Raw genomic sequence first — 13,875 nt, forward strand, 5'->3', positions numbered from 1 at the left:
AGCAGAGTCCTGTGGCACCTTATAGACTAACAGACGTATTGGAGCATGAGCCTTCGTGGGTGAATATCCACTTCGTCGGATGCATGTTATGTATTCACCCACAAAAGCTCATGCTCCAATACGTCTGTTAGTCTATAAGGTGCCACAGGACTCTTTGCTGCTAATATCGTCTGGTTCACCTGCATATTGATATGTCTGATCCTTTCCTAACATGTCTTTCTGTAGATGTCACAACTTGATACTTCGAGCTTTGTTCCTTACTCGGGGGGGAGGGCCTCTCTGATACGATTGCCTTGGCTGGTTTCATCTTGGCCAAAGTCTCTTGTTGTATGGGACCAATGTTTAAATGCACGGAGCTGCCTCCAGAAGTGTGCTGCTCTTGGACAAAAAGGATTTGAAGGTTAAACATTAAGGGAATTATGTGAGGAACAGAATCTACCAAGAAGGAGCAGTTTTCTCTTTAAAAGTATATCTTGGATAGAGAAGAGCTGGGAGCCGAATTCCATCTCCATTGCTCCTGGGTGGCTTTAGCATCATGTTATCTTGTTACAATCCGGTCTGTAAAATAAGAGCTCCAATAACATGTACGCAGCAGCACCATCGTCGCTAGCTACCCATGGCTCTTAGCCTGGCTCACTTTGCTTCAAACCAGCTGTAGGAAAATCTGGAGACTGTACCCGACTGTTACCTCCCTGAGGGCCACATTGCCAGCAGCATCTAGAAGCATGAAGTTCTGTATAATGGAGAGACCGGGGCAGGTGCATGCAGTTGTGTGGCCTGTGAAGACTCTAGATCCCAGCATGTATCAACATGGGACTTTTGCATGCTGGGGCTGTTAGCTTCCATGATCCCCAGATCCTCCGTTAGTTCTAGCTATCTGACCATTAATCTTCCTCTCCCAGATGCCCCCTCTAGAACATACACAGGAGGAAATTGGGGAGGAACCGTAAGCCTCTGGGCCCCTCCCAACTCAGTGTCACAAACATCACTGTTGTTATTTCTTTGTATTGTTGTAGCACCTAGAAACCCCAGACATGGCATTGTGCTAGGGGCTGCACAATCACAGACATGTCCCTGCCCCCAGAGAGCTTCCGATCTAAGCATGAGATGAGATCACAAAGGGTACAGACAGGGGAGTACAAGGCAACAGCGAGACAGTGCTGTCGGCGTGGCAGGCTGTGGCCTCGGCACACCAGTGGCATAGCGGTTGTCAACATAACATCAGGCCTGTGCCGTTCACTCCCCTCTTCTGGAGCTTGTGGAAGGTGTTTGGGCCAGTCCCATGCCGGCTCCTGGATGGGCCCCACCCTGCAGCTCGCTACCGTGCCACTTACCATTGCTCTGTCCTGGGCCTCCTAACCGAGTCAGGCTGAGCTCTCTGAGATCAGGGAGTCATGAGGGATGTTGGGGGCTGGGACGTGGAGCTGCTGCTCAATGGCTGGGGCTCCCCAGACTCCTCTCAGTTCAAACTCTCTCTGTTCTCTCCCTGCAGGATCACCTTCCATGCCAGAAGATGCTGCACCTGGACCGCCGGGCTCTCTTCCTGCCTACCCTCCTCGCCCTCCTTTTCGCTCCCTCTTCTGGATTTTTTGGCTGGCTGAGGCAGGGAGCAGCTCCAGAAAGAGACTCCATCCCCCGGACACCAGCGCCGGACTCAAGGAGTCTCCCTAACGCTCCCTTTGAGATGACGACGGGGGATGAGCGATTCCTGGCTGAGGCCAGGCACCTGGATCTGTCTCCACTGGACTCTTGTCACCACAAGGTGTCACTTATCTCTTTGTTGCAGGAGGTCACTAAACGGGCTGGGGCTGTACAGAGAGGGAGGAGGGAATGGTCCGTGCCCCAAAGCACTTGCCATCCAAGGTCCAGCTCCTGCACACAAACTTCTGCATGGGCTTCCCTATGAGCAGGAGCTGTGCATTGCACTCAGTTGGATTGTTCCCTGTGTGTAGCTGTTTCATGTTTGCATGATCAGGCCCTAAACAGAGCAGCAGTGAAAGGGAGCGGGGGAAGGAGACAACCACCAAGCAACGGTGCTCAGGCTGATGGTGCCACTGTTCCATATGGCCACAGATTGCACTGGTGTCCCTAGGAGCTCTCCTCAGCTGCCCAGCCCCTCGTTAGCTGGCTCGTTTCCTGTGAAGGGGGTCTTGTGGGGGGCACTCGAAGGTGAAGCAGGTCACCCTGTTTGTCCGCTTTGTCCCCCAACCTCTCCAGATGTTCTTCCAGGCCACCTCCTACCCCTGGAAGGCTCCCCAACCCTGGAGCGGGTCCACGCAGCCCCTGCATGTTCACATCCCTCCTCCCCCCAGGAGGCCTAAGGGAAACAAGCCGCATTTTTTTGTCAAGTATATTAAGACGATGCCGTCTTCCTCCCCCTGCTCTGCAGCTGTTCCCGGGCAGAGCCCTTGCTGATGGCTTGAGGGTGCCAGTGGGGCATATGGTGCGGGCTCCTTGGTCAGTTTGCTTCTCTGAAGGCTTTTAGGCTCTTCTGCATTTGCAGAGCAGCTAGAAGTGGGAGGGGAGGGGAGCTGGCCTGGTGGGAGGGGAAACAGCTGCTCTCAGGTAGTGGGAGAGGAGCTGCCTGCTGAGGGTTGCGGGGGAGGAGAGGACTGAGCAGGGAAGAGGCATTGGGTTAACATCTCCAGGGGAGCAGAGGCAGAAGGGCACCAGCTGGCTTGACTGTGCTTTCACTGGGAGGGGCTGTGTGAGGAGGGGCTCCCCTTGTGTTATTGGGGTGCCTAGAGGGGCTGTGTGAGGAGGGCATGGAGGATAGCAGTGGGGGGGGAAGGCGAACCCCAGGAACTGAGCTCTCCTCATTGAGTCACTGCCCAGCATTAATGATTCTCCTATCGTGGGGCAGCAGGTGAGGATTTAAAATGCAAGTCTAGGGGCAGAGGCCACATGTGGCCTCCAAATGAGGCGTTACCTTCTCATGCACCTGGGAGAGGCTGGGGGTGTGGGAGGCACCAACTTACTGAAACCACAAGCCCTAACGCACTCCTTCCCCTCTGCATTGCTGCCGGCAGGTTATTGCCCAGCTCCACTCCTCCTGTACGGACCTGACAGAAGAGGAACTGGCCAAGCTGGGGGTGTCCCTGTTCAACTGCCAAGCAAGCGTGGAGGGGCGCAGGACCTATCCCTGCACTGCCGACATGGTAAGACGGCGAGGGGCAGCTCTGAATTCACGTCCTCCCATGCTGGCTGGGGAGAGGGCTGCAGCCAGTTCAGGCACCCTGAGATTCTCCTCACACGGGCCTGGGGAGTGAAGGAAGAACATAAGAATGGCCGTACCGGGTCAGACCAAAGGTCCATGTAGCCCAGTATCTGTCTACTGACAGTGGCCAATGCCAGGTGCCCCAGGGGGAGTGAACCTAACAGGCAATGATCAAGTGATCTCTCTCCTGCCATCCATCTCCATCCTCTGATGAACAGAGGCTAGGGACACCATTCTTTAGCCTTCCTGGCTAATAGCCATTTATGGATTTAGCCACCAGGAATTTATCCAGTTCCCTTTTAAACATTTGTTATAGTCCCAGCCTTTACAACCTCCTCAGGCAAGGAGTTCCACAAGTTGACTGTGCGCTGTGTGAAGAAGAACTTCCTTTTATTTGTTTTATACCTGCTGCCCATTAATTTCATTTGGTGGCCCCTAGTTCTTGTATTATGGGAATAAGTAAATAACTTTTCCTTATCCACTTTCTCCACATCACTCATGATTTTATATACCTCTATCATATCCTCCCTTAGTCTCCTCTTTTCCAAGCTGAAGAGACCTAACCTCTTTAATCTTTCCTCGTATGGGACCCTCTCCAAACCCCTAATCATTCTAGTTGCCCTTTTCTGAATCTTTTCTAGTGCTAGAATATCTTTTTTGAGGTGAGGAGACCACATCTGTACACAGTATTTGAGATGTGGGCGTACCATGGATTTATATAAGGGCAATAATATATTGTCAGTCTTATTCTCTATTCCCTTTTTAATGATTCCTAACATCCTGTTTGCTTTTTTGACCCCCTCTGCGCACTGCATGGACATCTTCAGAGAACTATCCACGATGACGCCAAGATCTTTTTCCTGACTCGTTGTAGCTAAATTAGCCCCCATCATATTGTATGTATCGTTGGGGTTATTTTTTCCAATGTGCATTACCTTACATTTATCCACGTTAAATTTCATTTGCCATTTTGTTGCCCAATCACTTAGTTTTGTGAGATCATTTTGAAGTTCTTCACAATCTGCTTTGGTCTTAACTATCTTAAGTGTTTAGTATCATCTGCAAACTTTGCCACCTCACTGTTTACCCCTTTATTGTCTTTAAGCGCTCCTTTTGTATTTTGATAATCAAGGGGCCCCACTGGTTGTTTAGCAGGCTTCCTGCTTCTGATGTACTTAAACTTTTTGTTATTACCTTTGGAGTTTTTGGCTAGCCATTCTTCAAACTCCTCTTTGGCTTTTCTTATAACACTCTTGCACTTAAGCTGGCAGTGTTTGTGCGCCTTTCTATTTACCTCACTAGGATTTGACTTCCACTTTTTAAAGGAAGTCTTTTTATCTCGCACTGCTTCTTTTACATGGTTGTTAAGCCACGGTGGCTCTTTTTTAGTTCTTTTACTGTGTTTCTTAATTTGGGGTATACATTGAAGTTGGGCCTCTATTATGGTGTCTTTAAAAAGGGCCCATGCAACTTGCAGGGATTTCACTTTAGTCACTGTTTCTTTTAATTTCTGTTTAATGAACCCCCTCATTTTTGTATAGTTCCCTCTTTTGAAATTAAATGCCACAATGTTGGGCTGTTGAGGTGTTCCCCTCACAGCCCAACACTGTGGCATTTAATTTCAAAAGAGGGAACTATACAAAAATGAGGGGGTTCGTTAAACAAAAGTTAAAAGGTACATGGAGCAGGGACTCCTGGGCAAGGCAACCGTCTCGCACCAGAGTGGCCCCACCAGGAATGGGACTTGCATCACCCTAGGCCTGCAAATAGACGTTGCGTGGTGGGAACGACCTTCAGCCATCCCTGACCTTAGCCAAGTTTCCATGGGGGTGAAAGGAGAGGCCTCCATATCCTATTGCTGACGTCTTTCGCCCCGCAGCCACACTTCTCTCCTACCCATCTTCCCTCCCCCCTGCACACATCTTCTCCCCCTGCACAGACGGAGCTATTGAAATGGACTATGGTGGGCTGGGGGTACTGATACCCCAGGATGGCTGCACAGCTAGCTTGGTTCATGTTCCCAACTGGCTTGTTGCGCATCACTGGAATATCGGGACAGCAAGGCCAAGAGCATTTTGCGTAGCTTCAATGATGGAACCTCTTGGGTGTGAGAGGTGAAGACCCGTTAGGCTGACTGTGACTGGTCCATCTCACACTCGGTGCAGGACTGGTTCCTACGATGGATCTTGGAGCGTTTTGTGCCGTCAGCCTCTTCACTATCCCAAAATGGGTCTCCTGCCAATTGCCTTGGGTTCTACAGCCCCAGCAAGTTAACTACGCAGTACCCCCCCTCCTTATCTCATCCCATCCTCCGTCTCACACGTGGGTATTGCCCTGTGTAATTCCTCTCCCTCTGTGGTGCTCCTCTTTCAAATGGGAGGCATATCGTCTGCCTAGCTCGCTATCAAGTAGCCCTGCATACTTATTTATTCCAGCCTTTCCCTCCAGCCCTTGATCACGTCTGTTGCTTTTTTCCCCAACTCCCTCCAGCGTCACAGTCTCTTTCAGTCCCATGGCGTCCAGGACTGAGCACTAAATCCCAGATGCGCCCACACCAGGGCTGTGTCAATACATTTGTGATGAATAGCTCCTGCTTAGCACTCTTCAGCTGTAGGGTTCTAAATGTTCTGCAAAGGTGAGTCAGTGCGACTTGCTCTGTGTTAAAGAGGGGAAACTGAGGCACACAGGGATGTGACTTGTGTACAGTCACATGCTGAGTCAGTGGTGGAGCCAAGAATAGACCTCGGGTCTCCTGATTCCCAGTCTAATGCCTTGCATAGTGGGCCATGCTGCCTAAGATCTAGCATCTATCTGCCCTTGAGATCTGACCATGGTAGGGTACTTTGGTCTCACACGGTACTGCTTCAGCTGTGTGAGAATAGGTCGGTCTTGCTTGCGAAGATAATTCACCCAGTTTAGTCCTATGTTTGAGTCTTAAACTGTCCATACCTGTAGAAGCTATTATCTTGTGGGGACCCAGGACAGCTTTGCCATATCACAACCTGCTTCTCATAGTTTCCTAGATTAAAGCCAAAAGGGACCATTCGCTCATCCAGCCTGACTTTCTGCATGTCACAGCACGTCGAAGTACACCCATTTACACTAGTATCGAGGCCAGCAGCATGGGGGTGGCTAAAGCATCTCTTCCACAAAGGTAGCCGGTCAGGATCCGAAGACACCAAGAGATGGAGGATCCGCCACATCCCTGGGGAGCTTGTTCCCGAGGGTTAATCACCCTCGCCATTAAAAATGGGTCTTTCCAACTGGATTTGGTCTGGCTTCAGCTCCTAGCCTTCAGTTCTTGTTCTGCCTTTCTCTGCTGGATTATAAAGCCCTGTGAAGTTACTGATACGCCATGATCAGGTCACCTCTTGCTTTCTCTGGAGTACTGCCATGCAGTTCCTGGGCTAGGAGGGATGAGGGGCATTGGGAAGGGCCCTCTCCTGTGGCCTTATTGAACCTAGTCCTGCTTGGCTGTCTTTCTAACCAGCCCCTCGCAGAATGCACCGCTGACATGGACCCTGACACCTGGAACGCCTACCACATCGTCAGCAACCGGGCCCGCGCCGTCTGCTACTCCACCCGCCAGATGCAATTCAAGCGCCGGACGGAGCACACGGTCAACACCCTGGTCTCTGCCGCCATGAGTCAGCTGGAGGCCATGAGGCTTCTGAAGGTGAGTCGTGGCGGGTGGTTGGCTCCAAAGAGGTCTGAGCCAATGAACAAAGGGTGGAGTGAATGAAGGGCACAGCCACCGTGGTCTTTGATGCAGAGAGGGAGATGACCGATCCCAGCGTGCAATGCTCCACTGTTAAGCATGGCATGCTGGGACTTGTAGTCTCTTAGTCCTCAGCATGCACCACTGCAGTCTCTGCACCGCTACTGGCACCTCGCTGATTGAGGCCTTGGCTACACTGGTGCTTTACAGCGCTGCAACTTTCTCGCTCAGGGGTGTGAAAAAAACACACCCCTGAGCGCAGCAAGTGACAGCGCTGCAAAGCGCCAGTGTAAACAGTGCCTCAGCACTGGGAGCGCGGCTCCCAGTGCTGTAAGCTAATCCCCACAGGGAGGTGGAGTACCTGCAGCGCTGGGAGAGCTCTCTCCCAGAGCTGGTGCCGCAGCCACACTCGCACTTCAAAGCGCTGCCGCGGGAGCACTCCCCCGGCAGCGCTTTGGAGTTTTGAGTGTAGCCAAGCCCTGAGTCAGTGTCTCGCTAACAGGATGGCCAGGAGGAACTGAAAGAGCTGACAGCAGAGTCCCTGCACAAGGTGGTGAGCAGCCAGCATGAGCTGCTGCTCCAGCAGGAGAAGCTGCACGGCGGCCAGGAGCAGATGGAGTCCTCCATCCACAGCAACCTGGAGCAGCTGACTCAGGAGAAGGCCTTGATTGCCAGCGGGCAGCAGCAGGTGGCTCAGCTCATTGAGGGCATCACCAGGAGGATGGGTGAGAACAGGGAGACAAGGGCATGGAGCATCTCCCGGCTCCCTAGAGCAGGGGTTCTCCTGAGGCTGCAAACAGCTGTCAAGGGGAGGAGGGGCTTGACTTCCCGTCTTGCTAAATGAGACGGAGGGGGGTCCTAGCTACACAAGAGGGAGGTTCTGACGGGGAGGAGGGTCATGAGCCTGGAAAAAGCGGGTTTTGGGGGAAAAGGGTGCGAGGAAGAAGGTCAAGGGAGATTCTGGTGTGGGGAAAGGTCACAAAATGGCAAATGAAATGTAATGTGGATAAATGTCAAGTAATGCACATTGGAAAAAATAACCCCAACTATACATACAATATGATGGAGGCTAATTTAGTTACAACTAATCAGGAAAGAGATCTTGGCGTCATCGAGGATAGTTCTCTGAAAGTCCACACAGTGTGCAGAGGCAGTCAAAAAAGCAAACAGGATGTTAGGAATCATTAAAAAGAGATAGAGAATAAGATGGAGAATATCTTGAATATGGAGAATATCTTGGAGAATATCTTATATAAATCCATAGTGTGCCCACATCTCGAATACTGTGTACAGATGTGGTCTTCTCATCTCAAAAAAGATGTACTGGCACTAGAAAAAGTTCAGAGAAGGGCAGCTAAAATGATTAGGGGTTTGGAATGGGTCCCATATGAGGAGAGATTAAAGAGGCTAGATCTCTTCAGCTTGGAAAAGAGGAGACTAACACGGGATATGATAGAGGTATATAAAATCATGAGTGGTGTGGAGAAAGTGGATAAGGAAAAGTTATTTACTTATTCCCATAATACCAGTACTAGGGGCCACCAAATGAAATTAATGGGTAGCAGCTTTAAAACAAATAAAAGGAAGTTCTTCTTCACACAGCGCACAGTCAACTTGTGGAACTCCTTCCCTGAGAAGGTTGTGAAGGCTGGGACTATAACAGGGTTTAAAAGAGGGCTGGATAAATTCATGGTGGTTAAGTCCATTAATGGCTATTAGCCATGATGGTAAGGAATGGTGTCACTAGCCTCTGTTTGTCAGAGGATGGAGAGGGATGGCAGGAGAGAGATCACTTGATCATTACCTGTTAGGTTCACTCCCTCTGGGGCACCTGGCATTGGTCACTGTCGGTAGACAGGATACTGGGCTAGATGGGCCTTTGGTCTGACCCAGTACAGTCGTTCTTATGTTAAGAGGGTGATTCTAGGGGATGGGGACCTGGGATAGAAAAGGGGAGTCACAGGAGTATGGTTGTGGAAGGACATGGTAGGGAAAGGGATGGACAAATTCAGGAGCTGTTGACCTAGAGTGTCTAATGCTCCTGCAGCAATGCTGGTGTCAGTTAGTTTCAGGGACCCAGGGCAGGCCCCACTGAGCCAGCTGTGGCTAAACCTGACTTGTGAGTCCCAGAGAAGAAATTTCCACCCTTGTTCCTAGCTGAGGGGATCCACCCGCTCTATCTTTACTCCTCCACTTCCCTGAACTAGCCAAGAAGCTACAGCAAAGGACCAGGAGCCAGGAACACACCCAACATCTGATTCCCACCTGAGCCATGGACCTCTGGGCAAGTCCAATTGCTGGATCTTGTGATAGCTCAGTCAGCCTGGCTGTAAAATGGGGATGAGCAAGAACCTCCAAGTCCTGGTTGCTCCAATGAACCCAGCTCCCCTGCGGGAGAGCATGATGTTGTCTGGCAGTCTGACCCTTCAGCAGTCTCCGTGTGGCTCCCGCCTCTCCCTGCTGCCCTCTCCTTCTCTTGGCGCGTGTAGAGGTCGTATGTGGGCATTAGGTTTGGAAGGAGGCACTTTGATTTGACTAGAAGAGGGAGACACAGTGTGACCTCCTCTGCAGTATCTTTGCTCATCTAGGCTAACAGGCTTTTACCATTGGTGGGTGACTAGATCACAGGCATGCATGACACTTAACATGGGGAGTGGCTTCACGGGAGCTTCTGCCGGGACCTGAGCTCTGCCCCATCTCCTCCACAGAGAACGTGAGCACCCATCTAGATGACCAGGACTTGGAGCTGCAGGAAGGACACAGAGCCATCCTCACCGACCTCACCCAAATGCAAAGGCGAGCCCAGGAGGTCTACTCCAAAATAGGTACCGTGGCTGCTGCTGGCAGGGAAGGCTGCTACTGGCTGGCCAGCGTGGGTGGGGCTGGTGTATTGTTTAGCTGGAATATATGGGGCTCAGGGTCAAAGGTGTTAACATGACCCAGGGTTAAACAAGGGTTGGGGTTTGGTACACACAGACCTCAGCCTGCTTGGTCCCAGGGCAAACCCACCCTTAGGCATCCTTTTAATCAAGATTGAAAAAAAGAAGTGAAAACAATGTAAGTTACTAAGTCAGCTTTTCATTTTAGTATCCTTTCCCTTTGTCTGGAGAGAGCTTTTTAGAAGGAAATCCCCTCCCTGTTGCACAGTCTCGTAGATAACCGTCCTTTCTGGGAAGAAGAGCTGTTAGCTGGGCTGGAGGCGGCCTTATAGCTGCTGTTAAAGTCTGATCCCATTTCCTAAAAGCCAAAAGCAGCACACCCAAGGGTGAGAGAAAAGAACAGCAAAGATAGAAAATGCTGCTCCTGTCTCTGGGGTTAACTCTGACTTGCAGTCTCACTGCTGGAGAAATACAGGCCCAGCACACAGTCTGATCAGCCGCTCAGAGGCCAGACAAGTTTGTACGCGCGACGAGCTCTTCGGGGCACGGCTTTTAGCTGCCTCCTCCTGGTCAGTCTTACAGCAGTGTTGCAAAATATCCAGTCTTGTCCATCTAAGCCAGACTCTTATTAGACACAAGGCAAAAGGTGCAGTGGGGCAAAAAACCAAACTGGCTTCAAGGCTGAGCTTGATAAGTGTATGGAGGGGAGGAGATGATGGGACTGCCTACAATGGCAAGCAGCCAGGGTCGTCCCTACCCATACACAAAGTACACAGCTGTGAAGGGCACCAGGAAATTTGGGGAACCACATTTCCTGGTGCCCTGCGCAACTGCAGATTGCTCCAGCCCCTGCCCCGCCTCTTCCCCATGGCCCCTGCCCTGTCCCCACTCCACCCCTTCCCCAAGCCCTCACCCCACCCCTGCCCTGCCCCTACTCCCCGGAGAACTGCTGCAGGGATCAGGCCTGCACTCACCATGTGGTAGGTTGAGCAACTCGGCCCCAGCCTGCTCTGCTCCCCTGGCTCCCAGGGGAGAAGAGCAGGCTGGAGCCAGGGGGCGGTTCCCCCCATCCATCTGTGGAGGCCTGGAGCCAGCCTCCATGCCTCCCAGAGGCCTGGGGCCCCACATAGCCCCCCTGAGGCATGGGTGGTGCATAGGGCACCAAAATGGCTAGGGACAGCCCTGCACGTAACTGATTTGCGACTGCTAGCAGCAAATATATCCAGTGGTCGGGGATGGGACACTAGTTAGGGAGGACTCTAGTTATTACAGAGAATTCCTTCCCCACTGTCTGTCTGTCTCCCTGTCTGGGTCGTGCCCACATGCTCTGGGTCTAACTGGTGGCCACATTTGGGATCAGAAAGGAATTTTCCCTTGGTCAGATTGGCAGAAACACTTGGGGGGGTTCACCTTTCTTTGCATCATGGGGCACGGGTCACTTGCAGGTTTAAAATAGTAGGAATAGTGGCTTCTCTGTACCTTGGAGTCTGCAGATCATGATGTGAGGATGTCAGTGACTCAGCCAGAGGTTAGGGGTTTGTTCCAGGAATGGGTGGGTGAGGGTTGACCTCCTGCACATCGCAGGCCATAAGACTGGATGATCATGATGGTCCCTTCTGGCCATAAAGTCTGAGAGGGGTCAGAAAGAGAAGAAATAGGGTAAGGAATCAGACAGACATATTGTGGGGAGAGAGCCTCATCCCTGGGGGTGGTCATGATTCATCTGGGTCCCCCTCTGTGGCCTAGTCTGGTCAGGACACCCCTTTGGGTCAGGATGACAAAGATCCAGGGTCTGAGGAGATAGTAGGGGTGGCAGCCATGATGATGAATCTCCTGCCTTCCCCTTCTTTCAGTCAGTCAGCCAGCATCACCAGCAGTCTCTGTCCATTTGTCTGTGTTCTTCTCCCAAAGTCTGTCTTTAAGGACCCCAAAAGGGCATGAGGGGTGGAACAGCCCAATCTCTCCCCACCACCACCACCACCTTATTTCGTTCATCAACCAGGCTTAATTTCCAACACACCAGTTTCGTCAGGACTTGCACTTTTCTCGTTGACTAGGCATGAGCTTAACAGAGGCCTCAAGTTAGATCAGTCGGCCTCTTTGTTGGGACAACTCACCCTATAACCTTTTGCCCCGTGCACATGCGGTGTTCTAGGTGCATGCACCTTCACTCTTAGCCGTAGGCCCCGTTATCACAACCAGACACAGGCTGAGGAGTGGAGAGGGCCTGGCACCTGGTAACTGGGCTGTGAGGGTGGCATTCTCCTGCATCAGGAGCGGAGGGACCTGCCTCCTGGATCTTCATTTAAAAAACATATATATTTCCAGTTCATTAACCCTTTCCTGAATTCCTCATACGCTACACTATGCCCCTCGATACTGTTCCTATACCACACTTATTGCTGTAATAGCGGAATGTTACCGGTAGCGCATTAAGCAACCTGACTAACAGCTGTCGTGTGTTTGGCGGGCTAGTCCCTGCAAATTCGCCCTGATCCAGCTTGAGACCAACACCTCCACAGCTGGCCTAGCTACTCAGGAGGAGGCTGGAACCATTGGTGAACTGTGTTCCCTTGTATCTCTCTGGAACCCACCCTGTATTCTCACTTCTACCCTCTGTTTCCTGTAGATGCTGGCAGATCCGACAGAAACTGTCTCAATGTGGGATCTACCCTGTAATTGCAGTGACCCAGGCCTCAGCTAGGCTATGCCTACTGTGAGGAGAGGCAGAAGCAAGCCATACAGTGGTGATAACTGTACACTTTAAACTTGATAAAGGAAATACCCAGACATTTGGCAGGAACAAGAATAGACTAGAGATAATAGACTATAAAGTAACATCATAGACTCACTCAGCAAAATAATAAATTGTAAATTACTATCCCAATACGAACACCAGGCTATGTCACCCCTAGAGAGAATCAAAGCCCAGTTCCACCTCAGCCATCTTACCTGGGCCTCCCTCTGGCTCGCGATGCTCCAGCAGATCTGCCCGTGATGGACAGTTCCCCAGATTCTAAGCTGGGTTCCTACGCTGGCGCTGAATCCTCTGCCCCTCTCTGCCCAGAGGCCAACCTGGCGCTGTTCCTGGCCTATCAGAACCAGACAGCCCTGTACTACGACGAGCTGATGGGGAAGCTGCACAGGATGAACCAGAGCCTGGGCCTGGTGCTCTACGCCGTGGGTCACATGCAGAGCAGCGTGGAGGGCCGGCTCCTGCACATCCAGAGATTCATTGGCTGGGCAGGTGACTTGGGGGTGGGGGCAACGTGCATCTCAGGGCAGCAAGGAGCTGAGCAGCCTCCTCCCACCCAAATTCACTGGGCCACACGCACCTCCGTGGCTGTGGGCTGGGAACTGGCCAGCCAAGGGATTGGTTCTCTGCCTGCAGCACCCCTGGGGTGGGCTCCGCAGCCCAGCCTAGGTGGGAGGGGACTTGTGGCACCGAACAGCGAATCCAGGCTTCGAAGGGTGTCTGATCGCCCACTGCTCAGCGGGGTGGATGTGGCTGGTGAATAAGGCAGCATACGCCCTTTCTCCTCCTGGTGCGCAGAGACTTGGATTGGAGCCCTGGGCTTGGTCTCCCACTCTCCTCCCCAGCTGGGGCTGCATAGAGCCTCCAGGCCCTTGTCTGCTGTGCAGAGAGCATGGGCCTTGGGCGAGGGAGTTTCAGAGGCGTCATGGGGAAGGGTGGGAGAGACACTTGCAAAGGAGGAGACACCCCTCTGTCCGATCACAGGGCCTGAGCTGCTTGCCCCCTAGTGTAGGAGGGTCCCATCCCGGGGAGGATACGATGGGAGTGGGTGTCACAGGCTGGCGGGAGTAGCAATGGATTGAGCAAGCTGCTGCATGGGGAGGTCCTGCAGCAGAGATGCCGCCTATCCTTCGTTAATTATTGTAATGATGACCTCCCCTCTCCCCGCCCCCCTCGCAAAACCCTGAGTGAAGCTGGGCAGTGTAGTGTCCCCGCCCCCAGACTTGAGGGAACGTTGCAAGGAGGAGACGTCTCTCCCCAATCTGCTCCGCTGGCAGGAACCAGCCGGGAGATGGCGCCGGTTTGA

General features: G+C 52.1%; 1 protein-coding gene across 3 annotated transcripts in view; it reads left to right on the forward strand.

The window, feature by feature from the left end:
- The window catches only part of LOC115647175 (protein brambleberry-like), a 41,467-nt gene that overhangs the window by 14,823 nt on the left and 12,769 nt on the right, over positions 1 to 13,875 (forward strand). For all 3 annotated transcript variants that reach the window (XM_030553951.1, XM_030553949.1, XM_030553950.1), the window contains exons 2-7: positions 1,493 to 1,762; positions 3,030 to 3,158; positions 6,708 to 6,893; positions 7,438 to 7,660; positions 9,644 to 9,760; positions 12,882 to 13,061. In XM_030553951.1, the coding sequence (XP_030409811.1) occupies positions 1,514 to 1,762; positions 3,030 to 3,158; positions 6,708 to 6,893; positions 7,438 to 7,660; positions 9,644 to 9,760; positions 12,882 to 13,061 (1,084 nt within the window). In that variant the 5' untranslated portion in view covers positions 1,493 to 1,513. The remainder of the gene's footprint in view (positions 1 to 1,492; positions 1,763 to 3,029; positions 3,159 to 6,707; positions 6,894 to 7,437; positions 7,661 to 9,643; positions 9,761 to 12,881; positions 13,062 to 13,875) is intronic.

This window comes from Gopherus evgoodei, chromosome 2, assembly GCF_007399415.2.
Source record: "Gopherus evgoodei ecotype Sinaloan lineage chromosome 2, rGopEvg1_v1.p, whole genome shotgun sequence".
Classification (NCBI taxonomy): domain Eukaryota; kingdom Metazoa; phylum Chordata; order Testudines; family Testudinidae; genus Gopherus; species Gopherus evgoodei.